The 18,141-nt window shown below is 43.3% G+C and overlaps 1 protein-coding gene across 2 annotated transcripts; it reads right to left on the bottom strand.

Annotated features, from left to right (window-relative positions):
• Positions 1 to 3,080: 3,080 nt before the first annotated feature.
• On the bottom strand, positions 3,081 to 11,284 carry LOC120809898 (uncharacterized). 2 transcript variants are annotated; one of them, XM_078085866.1, is made up of 15 exons: positions 10,678 to 11,284; positions 8,892 to 9,097; positions 8,644 to 8,784; positions 8,094 to 8,232; positions 7,600 to 8,009; positions 7,178 to 7,362; positions 6,693 to 6,834; positions 6,456 to 6,599; positions 6,322 to 6,366; positions 6,122 to 6,180; positions 5,675 to 5,859; positions 5,190 to 5,590; positions 4,417 to 4,516; positions 3,799 to 4,006; positions 3,081 to 3,713 (listed from the first exon to the last, which is right to left on the bottom strand). In XM_078085866.1, the coding sequence occupies exons 1-15, from the start codon at positions 10,798 to 10,800 to the stop codon at positions 3,577 to 3,579; spliced, it is 2,625 nt and encodes an 874-aa protein (XP_077941992.1). In that variant the 5' UTR covers positions 10,801 to 11,284; the 3' UTR covers positions 3,081 to 3,576. The 2 variants fall into 2 exon arrangements, with proteins under 2 accessions (XP_077941992.1, XP_077941991.1); XM_078085865.1 differs by having other exon boundaries at positions 7,178 to 8,009.
• Between the last annotated feature and the right edge of the window lie 6,857 nt (positions 11,285 to 18,141).

The raw sequence follows: 18,141 nt of genomic DNA on the forward strand, positions 1-18,141 counted from the left end.
AAGCTGCCAAAGTCCCTCAAGGTACACCCCACCTTTCACGTGTCCTGCATTAAGCCAGTCCTCCTCAGTCCCCTGTTACGCCTTCCCTCCATCACCAAGAAGGCTCAGCAGAGGTTGTTCTTCCTGAGGCTGACGAAATTCAACCTGCCAAAGACGATGGTCCACTTCTACACGGCCATCATGGAGTCCATCCTCTGCTCCTCCATCACCGTCTGGTACGCTGCAGCCACAGCCAAGGACAAGGGCAGGCTGCAGCGTGTCATCCGCTCTGCAGAGAGGGTGATCGGCTGCAATCTGCCGTCCCTGCAGGACTTGTTCGTTTCAAGGACCCTGATGCAGCTAAAAAGATTGTCGCCGACCCCTCTCCCCCCGAACAAAAGCTGTTTGTGCCCCTTCCATCTGGAAGGAGCCTGAGGTCCATCAGGACTAAGACCTCCCGCCACACGAACATCATCAACAGAGCCGGTCCCCCACTGACTCTGACATTCCACCGCTCACTTCCTTTCATTCTGCACACGTCACTTTCTGTTCGCTGGTGGGGTTTTTTATATTTTTAACTAACTTTTATTCCTTCATTTTTAAACTAACCCATAGCCGTATACTACTAACCCATAGCATTATATTTTATTTTATTCCTTGTGCACTGTTATCTTGTCATCCATTGTCGTACTGTCTGCACAAACACTCACGCTAGTAAAATCAACATGTACTATTTTGACAAACTTTAAGGATTCAAGTCAGCTCTGCTTCAGAAGAGAAGGCAGAACAGAGTTAGATCGGGTCAAACCTAGCAAAGATAGGAGGGCACGCTAGCAGTCAACTTAATAGCAGAGTCTACAGCAAGAACTGGCACTAATAAATGGCAAGAGTTAACGCAAACTAGCAATCAAGTTAAACTCAAAACAGTAGAATCACAAACAAATTTAGCAGACTAGCTCGGTTTAAAGAAAAGATACTTCGTCCGATTTCAGGTCGCCCCGATGTCTGAAGTCCTAGTAGTCAAGATGAAATAGATTTCTTTAGGTAATGTAGTTTATTATCTGAAGAAATTCCCTTTTTGTCAACAAGTGATATGAACAAAGCCTTCCATTCAATGAACAGCACTGGGTCTCTACTGAACACTGGGAGTCTGTTTATGGTTGTGCTAAGGTAACAACCTGAGGGTGTTGATGGTATATAGAATGGTTGAAAGGAATGATGGCGTTCCTTTGTTCTGCTGAATGGACTACAAAAGGTTAAATCAGGAAATGCATAACACATCTAAGAAACAAGAAAAAACATGTATCAAGGGCAAAACATTCATGGATAAACACAATGTGGGTTAGTTACAATGAGTTTTAAAAAATCCTGTACATTACATTACATTACATTACATGTCATTTAGCTGACGCTTTTATCCAAAGCGACGTACAATAAGTGCATTCAACCATAGGGTACAAACTCAGGAGAACAAGAAACAAGAAAGTGCCGAATAATCAACGTGACAGTTTTTTTCAATTGCTAACAAGCATTGTTCATTACTCAAACCACATTTTCAAAACTCAGACATTCATAGATACACAAGTGTATACGGACCAAACTGTGAATAATTTTTCATTGCTTGCAGACAAAATACATTCAATCACCAAATTTTTCAAAATCCACACTTTTGTCATTCATACTCCAAAAACTGCAAAAAACGGTATATTTGCAGATTAACACACTGCTTTCAAAACTGATAAAAGTTTCTGCAGTAATTATTTTGAAATATAGAAAATCTAAGATTTGGGACGTGAAAAGGCAAAACGAGCAAAGTGAATAAATCGCTCTTTTGCCCAAAGTTGAAATATTTCAACTTTGAAAAAGACGCCTGACGCTGTCTATCGAAAGCCAATCAGCGTTGAGATGATCCGCTTGTCATCACCGCCGTCCTGCTGCCACAGCGTGAATACACGTTATTAAACGGCCGCTGACCAGAGACGCACACAGAGACTGAACGCCTGTAAGTTAGTTTGTGTGTAACCGAGACACAAACCGAAACGACACAACAGGTCATCAGACCGGCTGCTGCTCCGCCTGAAGCAGCGCTGGAAGCCGCAGTCATCATCATAATTTGATAAAGACAATTATTGCGCCACCCTGTGGTGTGTCAACGCAATTGTGCAGTATTAATTATGCAGACTACAGACCATAAATCCTTCCTGTCATCATCATAATTTGATAAACTCGGGACAGCAGAAGCCTGTACTACTTACGTAACATTATTTCAGCAGAGGTGTACAGGATTTTTTTTAAACTCGAAACTAACCCACATTGTGTTTATCCATGAATGTTTTGGAGGAGAGAGCCGCTGGGGTGGATGTGTTCTCAGGTGTGATCCAAGTCTCAGTGAGAGCGAGGAAGCCGGAGATGAAGTCTGCCCTGCGAGTAGCTGACCGGCAGTAGTATCTGCAGGAAGAGGTTCGGACAGGTAAAAGGGTCAAACACATTATTAAAAATATCAGAAGTCGCCGCATTCAGCCGCCCCGAGGACTCCACGAAAGACTCCCTAGTCTTTGTCCTGCACCTATAAAGATTTATGACTTTATCACATTTATATTTTATGTTTGAGGACTGATGAAATGCCTAAACCTATAATTGAAGATATATTACATTACAGGTCATTTAGCAGACGCTTTTATCCAAAGCGACTAACATTACATTTTTAACCCATGGCTCTTACATTTTGCCCGGGGAGCAATTAGGGGTTAGGTGTCTTGCTCAGGGACACTTCAACATGGGACATGGGGCAGCCGGGACTCGAACCACCAACCTTGTGGTTCCTAGCACACCCTCTCTACCGCATATTCATTTTTAAAGAGATTTCGTGGTCCCAACTTGTAAAATGTGTCTTCAGCTCTGTTTTTAAAGAAAGTTTAGGGAACATCTCTGAATTTCTGACAGACACAACATTTGAAGGTTTCATGTTGACTTTAATCAGTGAGCTGCAGAGTTCATGTTCATGTCTTTTGATATATTTCTGTAATGGGCAATAAGGAATCAAAATAAGTGTTTGTATATAAGTGAGAAAAAATAATGAAAGTGGACGCAAGCAACAAATATGCAGGAAAAAATAGGCTTTTATTGATCCATCAAGTGTTTCATAAATTACACGTTCCAGTACTAAAAGAGCCTTTGACATGTAATGATAACCTTTGACATGACAATGACTGGATAGGGTGGCACCTATTGATTAAATCATGCCATCTTACTGAATGGGTCAAACATGTAGAGACTCAAAGAGAGTGATCGACTATTAAAGGGAGCAAAACCACCTCAATGGGACACAAAATGGCAAAAAAGAACAAAATCCCCTTAAAAAGACACAGAAGTACCCCAAACTCTTCTCAGATTCAGTATTTCTACCATTGAAGCTGCAGACAGGTATAGAGGTGTTAACATATGAAGCTGAAACATAAGAAACACCAGCAGTCCACTGGTGGTATAGAGGTGTTAACATATGAAGCTGAAACAGAAGAAACACCAGCACCCCACTGGTGGCAAAGCTTTACATCGTCGAATGAAGGTCGTACCGAATTTGGAATTCCGCCTGTTGACTTAACTTTCAAACGTGGACAAAGGTTGGTATCTGACCCTTGACCCTCTGGCCTTGTACAAGGCCACTGCACTGATCATGCCAACGGCTGCAAGGAGACATCCGGCGATGAAGACCAGGTTCAGATTCAGCTGGAGCGCTGGAGGAAAGAAGCACAGTTCTTGATTACATCTGGTCCAAAGTGGGGCAGGAACAAATGAAAAAATCGCTCTCTGCTTTCCCACCTGGGCTTTTGTTGTCCTCCGCTGATCTCCCCAGGCGCAAGGGACCCTGGGAAACAAAGTGCCTTTGACCTTGAGCGATGAGCTCTCTCTTCCTGTGGTGGTGAGCAGCAGGCCAACCGCTCTGCTTTGTGGAGTTGACGCATCCCTGAGAGCACCTGGTTTTGGGGCTTCCTGCTTCACACATCAGGACCGTGCAGCTGATGTACACCTGAATGCATCGGGACACGTCGTCATGACATCAGCAGACAGTAAAAAAGCCTCCTCGTCTCCACTGTGCCTCTACGTGACAGACGGTGGCGTTCCACCTCGAGTCCCTCCAAACATCGTATATCTTTCTCTTCATCATTAGACCTCAAGTGTGCAATGTCAGCTTGTGACAACCAATCAAATTCATTGTTAACACTTTGAAAATTTGAATTTTCTATGAAGGTGAGCAGGGAAACATGGAAAATCTTTCAAAACATAGATTTGTTTGTGACACCCTGGGGCTTCAGTAGAAAACAAGTCAATGCAGATGAAACATTGTGTATGTCCAACAAGTGTGAATGGGTCATCAGGACATTATGAATTAGTTGAATCTTTTAGAGATTCATAGCAGTGCACCGCTGCGTCCTCTACCTGATCGTGCGAGCCGATGAACTTGAAGGCCTCCATGCTGAACTGGAATTGTCTCTGGTGGGAGGTGGAGTGGATTTCAACAGTCTGATCCACGTTACAACTGGTCAGAGCAGGACACAAGAAAAGCACAAGACGCAGAACATTTGTCAGTCGGCGCCTTTCAGCGGACGCTGCCGTAGGGACAAGAGGCCAAGAGAGTGTTGACATCAACATTTGTTGATGTCAACACTCTCTTGGCCTACAGCCACAAACCTACAGTGCCTACATCAGGGGCCATTTCTCCACTACGGTGAAATCTAGGGTTGCCACCCGTCCCTTAAAATACGGAATCGTCCCGTATTTTCCGAGCTGTCGTCAAGCATCCCTTATTTTTCTGTACTAAAGGTGGCAACCCCTAGTGAAATCATATAGAGCCTCTAAAGCAAGAGGAGACAATCCTCCACACCAGGGGTGCCCACACTTTTTTGGCCTACAAGCTACTTGTTAGCTCACCAAGTCATGGCGAACTACCCCCCCATCGAATGAGTAGTAGCGGGAACGGAACAGTAACAGTAAGCAAGGATGCTAATTAGCACTGAGTTTTCCGTTAGCTCCCGCGGACGACCGCGCATGCGTATTGACCCGACTGGATTTTTTAGTCAATGGCAGGTGATCGACCTATTGGGCAGCCCCGATCTCCACAGTGAAGCACAACATAGAGAGACGTTTCAATTCCATCTATGAAGCCACTCTCACATGACAGAAAACAATCTGTACTGAGTACTCGTGCCCACCCGTTCTCGATGATGGAGTAGGTTTGTTGGTAGTTCTGGTTGTCATATGGCGTAGCTCTGCAGGACTCCACGAACAGCACGGTGTTATTGATGGAGGAGGTGGCCTCAATCTGCATGAAGATCCTGCTCCCCAGAACATACACCAGCGGGTATGTGCTGGGATCGATGGCGGTGAGGTATTGGTCGTTGGGATAGAACTCAAACTGGTAGGTGAACGTGCCAAAGCCCTTGTCCCAAACTTCGATCTTGGGCCTGTGTGCCGTGAAGACCTGCGTCACATTCCCACGTTTGGGGTACTGGCAGTAGAAGTCCACCTCCAGCAGGTGCTTCCTGGTGATCACGTCGGCCACGTTGTCAAACGTGGTGATTGCGTTCTTGAACCTGAGGTTAATGTCGTCTTCCTGCAGAGTGAAAGAGGTAAGTGTCAGTTATCAGAAGATAAAAGGCAACAACAACAACTAGGAGAAGAGCGCAGCTCGCGTCACCTCGATGTCGGTCCCACAATCGTTGAGGGGGATGACGGCAAAGATATGGGTGGTGTTGGACTTCAGGCGGCAGGCGGTGTTGGTGGCGTCGTTGAGCCTCAGATGGTCCGCATGGTGTCCGGGGAGAGAAGCTTTCTCAAGCTCTATTGTCATTGTGGTCTCGGTGCAGATCACATTGCTTTTAACTAGAGAACGAGATTGTTAAAAATACACATCGTACCTGTAGTTTTCCTCTTGTTCACTAATTCAGTCATGTTCCAGCAAACACAAGGAAGAAGAAGACTTTTCATCTAAAATACTTAATAAACATTCCAAAATACATTTAATAAGGAAATACTTCTTAATTTAGTTTGGTCAGTTCACCCACTCACAGCTCTTTATAGAAGTTAAGTACACCATTACAGCTGCAGCTCAACCACATGTTGTGTGACATTAAAGTAGACTCACCGTGCTTCGTCTTGACCTCCACCACAACACACCTCATCTCGGTCTGATAGACTCCCGCCCTGAGGAGCATCAGTGAAGATTTAAGCAGCTATATCCTAATGTCTTAAGTTAAAGTTACTACTGGTGTTTTTGTCTCGTCGTCTCTAATCTCTAAATTTGTTGCTTGAAAAAGACGCCAAACACGGAGAAATGTCACTTACTGTGAGGACGGGGTGGTGTAGTAATGCGGTGTGTTACCATGGGACCTGCAAAAATGTCAGAAGTCAAATCATGGCTCTCCACACACACACACGCACACAGAAAGAAGTTCTCTCCCGAGGAACCCAAAACTCACCCGGCCACTGATTCAACAGCAAAGCAGATGGAGAAGAAATCCCCCAGGTCGTCTTGGATCGGCGTCCACCTAATGACAAAGTCTCCATCTGTGTTCCTTTGCGTGGTGATGTTCACTGGGCCACTTATGATTATATCATGTATTCTGTGTGAAAACAACACAGAGGAACCAGAGATGTAGTGACTCTTTCTTGCTGATCGTCTCGAGGCAACAGCGATCTCATTAAATCTCAATTACTTTGAATACGCCGCTACTGCTTTCACTCTGATCTCCACTTCTCTGTTGACCTCTGCCTGGATGTGGACTCCATTTTTAGGTGTTGGCTCCACAAACCTCGGCAGGTAGACTCCCTCGGCACATGAGGGAACGGGTGGGTCCACTGGAGTTGAAAATAGAAGGTTGATTTAAATGACCAAAAGCAATAAGCTGAAAACCGACACTGCTGCTGTCTGTGGATCAAAACGTCAAAGCCGTCCGAGGAAGGCTGTTAAAAATTCATGAAATGCGTGCAGGCTGCGGCTGTTTATGTTGATATTTTAAAGGAAAACGTTTTTTACACAACGTCGGCCTTCATTGTCAGGATCAAAGATTTTACTGAATTTATAAAATGTTGAAAATCTAAAGCAACATTTGTTAGGGACTTTAGGGACTAATCCTGACGTTAAGATTTCTAAAATATTGGCTCATTGATAAAATGTCAAATACAATCAAAATGGACTCACCAAGGAAGGAGAATTGCAAAGGTAGTTTACTGAGTGGAGGAGTGGTGGCATGCTTGTGCATCCTGGTGGTAAGGTAGGGTGGAATGGTTGTTGGGGGTGCGGTGGTTGTATGATGATGCCACCAGGGGTATGGTGTTGTTGTTGGGGGTGCAGTGGTTGTATGATGATGCCACCAGGGGTATGGTGTTGTTGTTGGAGGTGCAGTGGTTGTATGATGATGCCACCAGGGGTATGGTGTTGTTGTTGGTGCTGCGGTTGTTGGTGCTGCGGTGGTTGGTGCTGCGGTTGTTGGTGCTGCGGTTGTTGGTGCTGCGGTGGTTGGTGCTGCGGTTGTTGGTGCTGCGGTGGTTGGTGCTGCGGTTGTTGGTGCTGCGGTTGTTGGTGCTGCGGTGGTTGGTGCTGCGGTTGTTGGTGCTGCGGTGGTTGGTGCTGCGGTTGTTGGTGCTGCGGTTGTTGGTGCTGCGGTGGTTGGTGCTGCGGTGGTTGGTGCTGCGGTTGTTGGTGCTGCGGTTGTTGGTGCTGCGGTGGTTGGTGCTGCGGTGGTTGGTGCTGCGGTTGTTGGTGCTGCGGTGGTTGGTGCTGCGGTGGTTGGTGCTGCGGTTGTTGGTGCTGCGGTGGTTGGTGCTGCGGTGGTTGTTTCGGCTACGGTGGTTGTTTCGGCTACGGTGGTTGGTGATCTCTTACGCCTCACAAGCAGTGGGGCCCTGGAGGATTGGGATCCATCGGAGTAGGTCAGAGTGATGGAGCCTACCGGGAAATCCTCCACCACCAACTCAAATCCATAAACTCTGGAGTCAGCCAGAGACGAGTGGTAATGTAATGTGCAGGTGTCCTGACAATGTGAACAACAAGTTAAGTGAAGCAAAGCATCAGTGAACATTGAACAATGTATTAGGAAATATACTTTTCAACTAACCTGATCTAAGTGAAAGCCTGAAGGTTGGTCACACAGGGAACACTCTCCAGTGTTGATATTTCCATATCTGCATCGAACTTTGTCTCCATCAGGATCGAAGGACATCAGCTTGTATGTGCGGGGACAGTTCTGGGGAACTCTTGAGTAGACACATTCACATGTGTTAGTAATGTAATGTAATGTAAAGTAATGTAGCACAGTTCAGAACATGTTACATATAAGATAACACATCCCAAAATGTGTAACTATACTATAATTCATAATAAAATACAATCAATTTGATTAATTTACTTTGACTCTTCCCAACAGGAAAATGGTTTAAAAACACATTCCAGGGATCCATGCAAGCACTCCAGGTAATAAAAGTAATTGAACTATCTTGCAAGAATCATGAAACCAAAGCCACTCCTTTTCTGCGATTACACCAGTTTCCAAATGATTCGGATGGAAGAGGACTGGCAGACTACAACCACTATGAGGCAGTGAAGCAGGACATTTTACACAGATTCTTTCACAAACAGAAACCTGATGCCACCTGCAGAGGACTTACCGTAGGAAAGGGAGGATAGCAACGGCTGGTGATCTGTTTGGTTCTTTAGTGTCAGATCTGATCCCCAAATCCACCGCAGTCAGTAGATTCCATTGATCATTATTCCCGGTACGCTTTGGGATCCAACAGCAGCTGGCAGCCCTGATGAATGCATCAATCAGAAAACACATAAAAACTTTCATTTCTTATTATAAGCACAACAAATACATTAAAAACATGTTAGGATTTAAAGTAAAAGAACAACTTACGTGAGTTGAAAAGGTTTGTTACTCTGGAGGATTGTCCTGCTGACGGTTTCAGTTTCACACCATTGACTGTTGAATAGTGGTGCATTGGTGCTGCTTTCAATCTCACCCCTCACCCTTCTTTGGACATTACCACAATTGCCTTGGGAACAACTCCAGTAGAGAGAGTAATCGCACCCATCAAAGGTGTCCCTGTAGCGAAGGTCCACCTGGAAGAAGATCCTCCAGTTAAAGATGGTTCTCTACTGAAGCTGAGCACATTCTTATCAAGTACATTTATCTGCATTTTGTAAACACACCAGTTCTTTAACTCAATAATCATAATTATAATTGAATCATAAGCAGCATCAAAAAAATGCATTTTATTAAAAATAATGAAAACAATAATATTGCAATATGTTCTAAGAAGAGCAACGAAAACGATGGAACTATAAAGGCAACAATGACAAGGATGTCTTCACTGTTAAACACACAAATCACACAAATAAAAGCATTGTTTTCATCAAACTGTTGCTTGCTTTTCTCCTCTTTTCTTTGGTTAAGTAATTGGTTTTTTAATTCGAGCCACTGGGAAATTCTTTGTTTTACCAGAACAAGTTCTGGTTGAGGGTGTCAAACATACGGCCCCAGGGGGTCCAGCTTGGCCCCCTGGATGACTTTGCTATTTTGAGAATTACAGAAAGGCATAAATTGCGTTTCTATAAAAGCAGCTGCTATTCCTAATCAGTCCACTGGGGGTCGCACTCTGAGTAAGCGCATGCGTTAGACCAGGGGGACCAGGTCGGTCACCAAGTCAGTGCCGGTAGATCTGCCATTGGGATATAAATCACGTCAGGTCCCCGTGCATGCGCAATCGACCGCAGGAGCTAACAGAAAACTTGTGTTAGTTAGCGATTGACTCTCGCTAACTAACGGACAGTTTTATTTCATTCAAAAGAAACATGGCTGACTCCACACAGTGCAAGTCGTCAGAAAAGTTCCAATTGTTTTGTCTGAAACATTTGAAAAACAAATGTGAACCTGAAAGATTAAGTTTTGTAGTTGAACATTGAAAAATACAACAATGTATTCAAAATAAAAATAAGTGCACGAAAAATATTTTATAAAAATAAAAATTATAAAACGGAGTCAAAACTATATTCAACTGGAAAATACTTTTCGTGCACTTATTTTCCACCCCCCCTCGTCTACGTCGATGATTTTACTGGTCTGGCCCACTTGAGATTAAAGTGTACACTATGTGGCCCTCTACCTAAAATGAGTATAACACCCCTGTTATAAATCTTGTGTGAAATCATTTAGGGTGTTTATCTGACCTGAGTGTGCAGTGATTATAAGAAACAACAACAGTGAAAATCCGTAATGTAACCTCTCAGCAAAGATGAAAAAATGTATCAGAAATTTACCCATATTCATTTTTCTTGCATCACGCATTAAAGACTCTTAATTGAAATAAGATGTGGATGTAGAAATTGCAATAACTACAAAAAAAATCCCAGCTCCCTCTAGGAGCTTTAAAACATAAGAATATCCATTAAGCACCCACAGGGGGGATTTCACTGGTAGATATCAATATCTATATCAATAACCAGAGCAGTAAGTAATAATCAGATATTTTATGTAAATACTTTTGATGTAATCAAACATGCTTTACAAAAATGTATATAATTAATAACGAAAAACGTTCATACTCAGAGTGTTCAATCATAGGGATTATAGGGGTCAAGGGGCAGGTCACATGGGAGACACGGATCATCGGTCCCGCATCACATGAAGTCACATCTCTTACCTTAAATGTTCCATCTGGGTTTTTGCCTTTGTAGTAGTAGGTCGTGGTTCCCCCAAAGAAGTGAGATGCAGACGCCTGAGAGACCAGGAGCAGCTGAAGCAGGAGCACTGAGGTGGAAGCCATGATGCCCTTAACTCACCTGTGTGGAGGTTCTCTGCCACTCACATCCACCTGCAGCATCTTTATATACACAAAGGTCTGCGCCGAGCCGATGACGGTGACCCTTTCAGTTTTGATGGAATGTATGAGATGTGCCGGAATAGGCTGTCGAACTTGTTTGCCACAAAGCCCCTGAAACAGTGCCAAGCTACACAAACATGAAACATGACGAATGGCAGCATGCTGCTCACCGTGCCGGGAATCAAAGACATTGTTCTTCTTACCTGTGTGCTATTTATCAGTCTCAGTTGCAGTATAAATTGTCCATAGACAGAACATGTTGGGCATCGTACATATCACTGTGCAGTACATCACTGCACAAATAACCTGCTATCTACTATATTTATATCTTATTTATGCAAAGATGTATTAGTCAGACGGAGCTTGAGATTGAAGTCTTTGACATCAACAGCTTCTCGGTTGAGTGTATGACAATGAAACAACTTGAACTTGAGCACCTTCATTGTTGGACCTGTTTAATGCATGAATGGCAGAGAGCCAAACCAGTTCTCGAGCAAAGCACAAACATTCTTTTCTTCATATTCTTTAGTTAGACCTGTTAGACTGTACATATTTTACCGGAGGCCTCGCCTATGTTCTTTACACAAACACAGTTAAAATTCCAGAAGTTCCAGAGTCACACCTCCTTTTCACCTGTTTACTTATTTAGATAGAACATGCGTGATGATGTGGGAAGTTCCCTTATTTAGTTTAGTTTACTTCTATATGACCAATTCATCTTAAAACAATGAGTGACTTGTGTATCCATGAGCTGGATAAATAAAATGTTGCATTTCCATTTTTCACATGTGAAGTTTAGAACCATACAGGCCGAGGATGTTGGTATAGAAACGATAGTGATAGTCACTATAAGTGATCTGTGTTTAAATGTGTTCATAAATGTGTTAAATGTTAGTTAGAATTTAGTTTACGATGTTGGTTTAAATACGTTCATCTTAAATGTTAGTGGCATGTGGTTGATTGGGATCTTGAATTTGGAATAATAGTTACACATGCAGGATGTGTCTAGAAGTGTTAGTATGACCAGTGCTTCACCGTTGGTCTTCCAGGATGGAGCACAAACGTGTGAGAAGATGGATGTTGTGGAATATTTCAATAAAAGCTTGGTAGAAGAGAATGATTTGTCTGATAAAACAGAGTCTTGATGACTGATCAAAGTTGCAAAAAGTCCAATTATTGCTTGCAAGCAGGAGGTCAAATACACAGGCACGTATCACGGTGCTCTGTGGAAATGGCGTCTCCGAGCAGTAAAAACGCTGAGTTTTTATACACATATGAAGGACATTCTCCGTGCCAGTTACGAGAAGCTGCAAAGCAGGTTGAGATAAGAACCCAGGTGAAGCTGAGGGTAGCACACACACACAAGATCCTCCTCAATGGCCGCTGCAAATCATTATTACTTGACATAAAAGTAAAACTTGGATCCAGAACTTTCGTACAGAATAAGATATGAACCAAGGACATGAACAGGAGTCCTTTGTTTTGAAGCTTCTATGAGATCGAGTCAACTGTCCTCCCTTCTCAGGGCACAGCTGCAAACTAACATTTTGTATCATGCTGCTCTTTGCACATCAGGGTCAAATACAGGACACTTGAGACACGGCTTTAACACAAAACAATGTTATAACATATTTTTACCATTACATGGACCCTCGGCCTCCTTTGGCAGGTGCTAGTAACCTCAGGTGGGGGAGGGGGGGCGTTCTCTACAGTGGTAAAGACCTGAAGATCGAAAGCAGGATCCATTCTCTATGTGTCGCTCAAGCGGGGAATGTGGAGGGAAACATTTTCTATATTCCAACATATATTCGTGTTATAATCATCTCTGTGTAATTGTGTAAGTAGGGATTTAGCTATCGCTATATCAAGGTTGATAATACAGGCTGTCAGAACGAGAGGGGAAGCTAGAAGGAGGCTCAAGACAGACCAAGACTCCAAGCACACAAGGTTATACAGATATGTAGACAGAAAAGTGTTTGTGTATAGATACAGTTAGAGTTCCACTCATTTTAAAAATGGTTACATATTCTATTCTGCACTAAACATATAAGTGTATCCTCTCCAAACAGTGTTTTTCAACATTTACATCATCACCTGAAAGCTGCACACGTGTTGGGCTCAACCCTTCTCTTGGTATTGAAGTTGAGTAATAACAAAACAAAGAAGGACACAAAGAAGGACATTCTAATTGATGTTGCTTCTGGCAGCATTTATTAAAAGATGTCCTTGTGGGAAACGCCACTCCCTGCTATTTAACTGGAGAATATCTGTTTCACTTCCTGTTGTAGTGCGCAGGAGGGGAGAGCTAAATATACACTCTATATATATATATATATATATATATATATATATATTGTGATGTCACGAGAGGCTGGGTCCTGGAAGCGAGATACATTCACCGGAGATGGCTCTATCTGTATACCCGGCTCCCCTTTGGTCTCCACGGAGCACCGGCCACATTCCAACGCTTGATGGATCGGGTCTTTGCTCCCCACAAGAGGTACGCGGCGGCATATTTGGATGATGTGGTCATACACAGTCCTGATTCCCCTCCGAAGACGAGACATTTAAGTTTGACTTCCGTTTCCTGGGCTCCATCATCACCCAGGACCTCAAGTGGGAGCTGAACATCAGCTCCATCACCAAGAAGGCTCAGCAGAGGTTGTTCTTCCTGAGGCAGCTGAAGAAATTCAACCTGCCAAAGACGATGATGGTGCACTTCTACACGGCCATCATGGAGTCCATCCTCTGCTCCTCCATCACCGTCTGGTACGCTGCAGCCAAAGACAAGGGCAGGCTGCAGCGCGTCATCCGCTCTGCAGAGAGGGTGATCGGCTGCAATCTGCCGTCCCTGCAGGACTTGTTCGTTTCAAGGACCCTGAAGCAGCTAAAAAGATGGTAGCCGACCCCTCTCACCCCGGACAAAACCTGTTTTTGCCCCTTCCATCTGGGAGGAGGCTGAGGTCAATCAGGACTAAGACCTCCCGCAACACCAACAGTTTCTTCTCGTCGGCAGTCGGGCTCATCAACAGAGCTGCTCCCCCACTGACTGACTATAACATTCCACCGGTCACTTTCTTTCACACTGCACACGTCACTTTCACTTGTCACTTTATGTTCGCTGGTGCACTCATTTTAAAGTATTTTTTACTTTTTAACTTTTATTACTTCATTTTTAAACCAACCCATAGCCTTTTACTACTAACCCATAGCATTATATTTTATTTTATTCCTCGTGCACTGTTGTCTTGTCATCCAATGTCGTACTGTTGCTGTGCTGTTACGCACCAACCGCCAAGTCAAATTCCTTGTATGTCTGACGTATTATGGCAATAAATGTTTCCTGATTCCGGTTCCTGGTTTACAAACACTTTAAACAAATAAGGTGCCTTTTAACAGCAGAATTTCCTCTACCTGAGAGCAGTTATACTTAATTGCCACTGAGAAGGCATTAACTTTTTATCTAGTTTGTTATAAAAAAGTTACATTATAACAGGCACCTTCCAGGCAGCGTAAGTTATCATTTATCAATCTGTCAACCAGGAAGCAGCATAAACAGTCTCTTTTCAGCCGTTGTGCTATTTGTTATAAAAGTATGTTGGTACATTGATGTTCATAACGCTTATTATAAGCAGCAATCCAGAAAGTTCTTTTGAAGAAAATCAAAGAAAGCTCCACAAGGAAACAACTCCAGCCACCAGCTGATGATGCTGCCACTGGACTCTCGCCTTTCTACACTCAGATAAAAACAGTATATACTTATTTTCTCTTTTCATGTCTCAGCATTGCTGAAAGCAGTCTGTGTCGTTCCCGAAGAAAATTGTTCCAATGTCGAGTCGATTAGGAACGAGTTTTGTGATGGAGAGACAAATGGAATACTACAACAGTTATAACAAGTAACAAAGTGTTTAATATCCTTGTACAGAACGTTGAAGATATTTATTCAACAACGCTGTAACGTGTGGCTCCTTGGGGGGTCCCGGAATGACGAGTGTACACCATATAGCTTCGGTAAAGAACTTTATTTTGTACTTCAGCGCAGTATACATCCGCCTCCAGCCTCCTCGTCTGGCTGAGTCTCTCGCCTCTGTCGCCGGATCTCCACCACTGAAATACAGGCACAAACAATTCTTGATTTCCTGCACCTGTGGCCAATTATGCCTCCACCTGGCACCGTTCCCTGAGCCACTCCCTTCTCCGTCCCCTCTGCAGCTGAGCCAAACCACGCCACCACAAACGCATTGCAGTCAAACTTGTATTTCACCAAGGTCGCCGTAATTGTAGCACTTACATTGTACTTGTAACGTCTTTCTTGTTTATTGAGTTTGTACCTCTATGGTTGAATGCACTTATTGTAAGTCGCTTTGGATAAAAGCGTCAGCTAAATGACATGTAATGTAAAATACCGGGGTTGATGTGGTGCAGGGGTAGAGAGGGTGCGCTGCCCAAGTGTGTCCCAAGTGTCCCTGAGCAAGACACCTAACACCTAATTGCTCCCCAGGCAAAAATGTAAATAGCCATGGGTTAAAAATGCAATGTAAGTCGTTTTGGATAAAAGCTTTAGCTAAATGACCTGTAATGTAGTGTAATGTAGTGTAAAAAAAGCACGACAATATTCATATGTCACTTTTTTTTTTCAAACGTTTATGTCACACTCACCTGCCAGCTCGATCTTCCACACCTGCCCCGCATCCACAATCAGTCACTCTCCTGCCTTCCACAACTCCTTCGCATTCACAATCAGCCCCGCTACATAAGCACTGCACACCCAGCCTGTCATTGCCAGATTGTTCTTCGCGTCATGCAAGTCTCTCCAGCACTCTACCTTGGACTGATCTCCCGGTTTCGACCCTGCCTGTTCCCGACCTGTTCGTCTGTCTCCGCCCCGGTGAGCACCTCAGCCTTCTGTCCCTGACCACGAGTCCTGCTTGAGCGCCTCGGGTTTCTGTTGCCTGCTCCTTGGACTGCCCGGCGCCTCTGCCCCTGTGCTCCGGATTCCCGACCGGCCCAGCGATCGCACCAGCTGTCTCCCGGCATCTCCTCCCCGATCCTGAGGACCGCACTCTGCTCTGCCTCTCATTGTGCCTGAACGCCTGCTGTGAGGCCGTGTTCAATAAAAGCGTTAACCAAACACTCCGTGCCGTTGTGCTGCATTTGGCTCCGCCACACGCCCGTGTCAGTTTAGAGAGAAATTCATGTAAATTCATGCAATAACTTTTCAAAGGATAATGTTTGGCAGTACCACAGTTGTTAGATAATATAAATGTTAACTAGAAGATGCATTTCCTGCTGAAAATGCGTTGGAATGCAAAAAGCTGAAAGCTGAAATGAACTTCAGAATTTGGAATTTTATTACATTTGCTTAAATTACAGATATTAGAAAAGCTGAAATGAATTTGAAATTGCTGAAAATACAGAAATGGGAGAAGCTGAACGGAATTTCAATAGATTTGCTGAAAAAGAAATGAAAACCGCTAAAATGAATGTGAAATATTGCAAAGAAAATACAGAAATGAATATTAAAACATTGCTGTTAATACAGGCATAAGAAAAGCTGAAATTATTTTAAAGAACTGCTGAAAATACAGGAAGTGGGGAAGCTGAATTTCAATAGATTTTATAATAGAAGTTGCAGGAGCTTAAGTGAATTTTAAAAAGTACAGAAATAACAAAAGCCGAGATGAATAAAAAGGTTTTAAATTGTTTGTAGTAATATTAGTGGTAGTATTAGTTATAGTTGTAATTGTGGTATTAGTAGTACTAGCTGTAGAAGTAGGTTTAGTATCAATAGCAGTAGAAACAGTTGGAATACTAATACTATTAGCCATAGTAGTATTTGCAATAACATTAGTAGTAGTTGTAGTACTAATAGCAATATAAATACTAGTAGTATGGTAGTATAAGTATCAGTTGTAGTACTACTAGTAATATTCTTAGTGGTTGTAGTAGTATTTGAAAGAGCAAGACGTATTTCAACGAAACCGCTTCATTCTGAGCTTCATGGTTAAGGTACAGATAATCATTGAGGATTTTATTTTGAAATGATGGAATTGGGTGAGGGGGGGTTGGCAGACAGAATGTTTGTTATTCAAACAAAGGAGTTATTAATTAATAGGCCTCATCACAAACATTACAGTAAAAATTCCCTCCATGGGCCTTTTATTTTGAAATTATTGGATTGGGTGGGGTGGGGGGGTGTAGATAGGGGGTGAGAGGGTGAGGAAGGGAGGGGTGGTGAGGAAGAGATAGAGGGAGAGAGAGAGGAGGAGAATTAGACAGACTTAGTGATTAACAGTAAGTAGAGGTCAGGGTGGAGGGGGGAGGGGGGGCGAGCGTCTTTATCATATTGATCTGTTGACAGAAAGCATAGCTGCGTCATGTGACTCCACTAATCAGGTCATAGGAGCAGCTGTGAGTCACAGATAGAGATACTGCAGCATGTGTGTGCGAGTAACCACGGCAATGGCGCACCTGGGCTCATTAACGAGCTGCTGCAAAGGGCAGACACAGGACAGCGAGTTACACAGAATCCACACCTCTAACAAATGACAACCAGCGCAAAACTATAACAGCTATCTAAAAAATACGACGTTTTTACGAGACCCCCCCCCTAAGACCCCTCCCCCCTAAGATTCTACCGACCGCATGATGCGGTTTTTATGTCTGTCCGGTAATAAATACGGCTCCTATCGCAGTTTACAAAACGTGTACCTTCTGTTTTTTTTTAGAAATATGCCGGCAGATTTGTATTGGAGCCTATGGGGCTTTTGGCAGAGGTTGTGTCACTTTAACACTCAGGAATCCAAAACTAAAGAACTCTGGGATTCCATGAACACATGAATCCAATCACCATGCCATCATTAATCCAAAGAAAGTAAGCCTCAAAAGTGTATACTTTGAAACGGAGCGAAGAACTAGTGAAACATAATCAGTGATTATGAAAAAAGTAGAATAGATATCAAAAGCAGTTTTTTTCATAAAACAGTTGAGACTTGTGTCAACATTTGAAAGTTGAAATGGTGTCTGTAGCTGAAAGATTGGCGAAGCTGAGAAATCTGAAAGTTGAAGAAGTTTAAGAGGATTTGAACACGATCTCCATTGGAAAACCATTAGAAGAAATATTCATGATTACTGATTTATAGAAATTCAAGCTTAAGAGGTATAAAGCTGAAAAGTCATAGCTGGAAAGCCGGAAAGGAGTTGAATATTTTAATATTGGCACGGTTTTAATAGCTGAAAGTGTGAAGGAGTTGAAAGGTGCGACGGAAGAAATAGAAGAAGGCG

The sequence above is a fragment of the Gasterosteus aculeatus genome, chromosome 12 (genome assembly GCF_964276395.1).
Source record: "Gasterosteus aculeatus chromosome 12, fGasAcu3.hap1.1, whole genome shotgun sequence".
Classification (NCBI taxonomy): Eukaryota; Metazoa; Chordata; class Actinopteri; order Perciformes; family Gasterosteidae; genus Gasterosteus; species Gasterosteus aculeatus.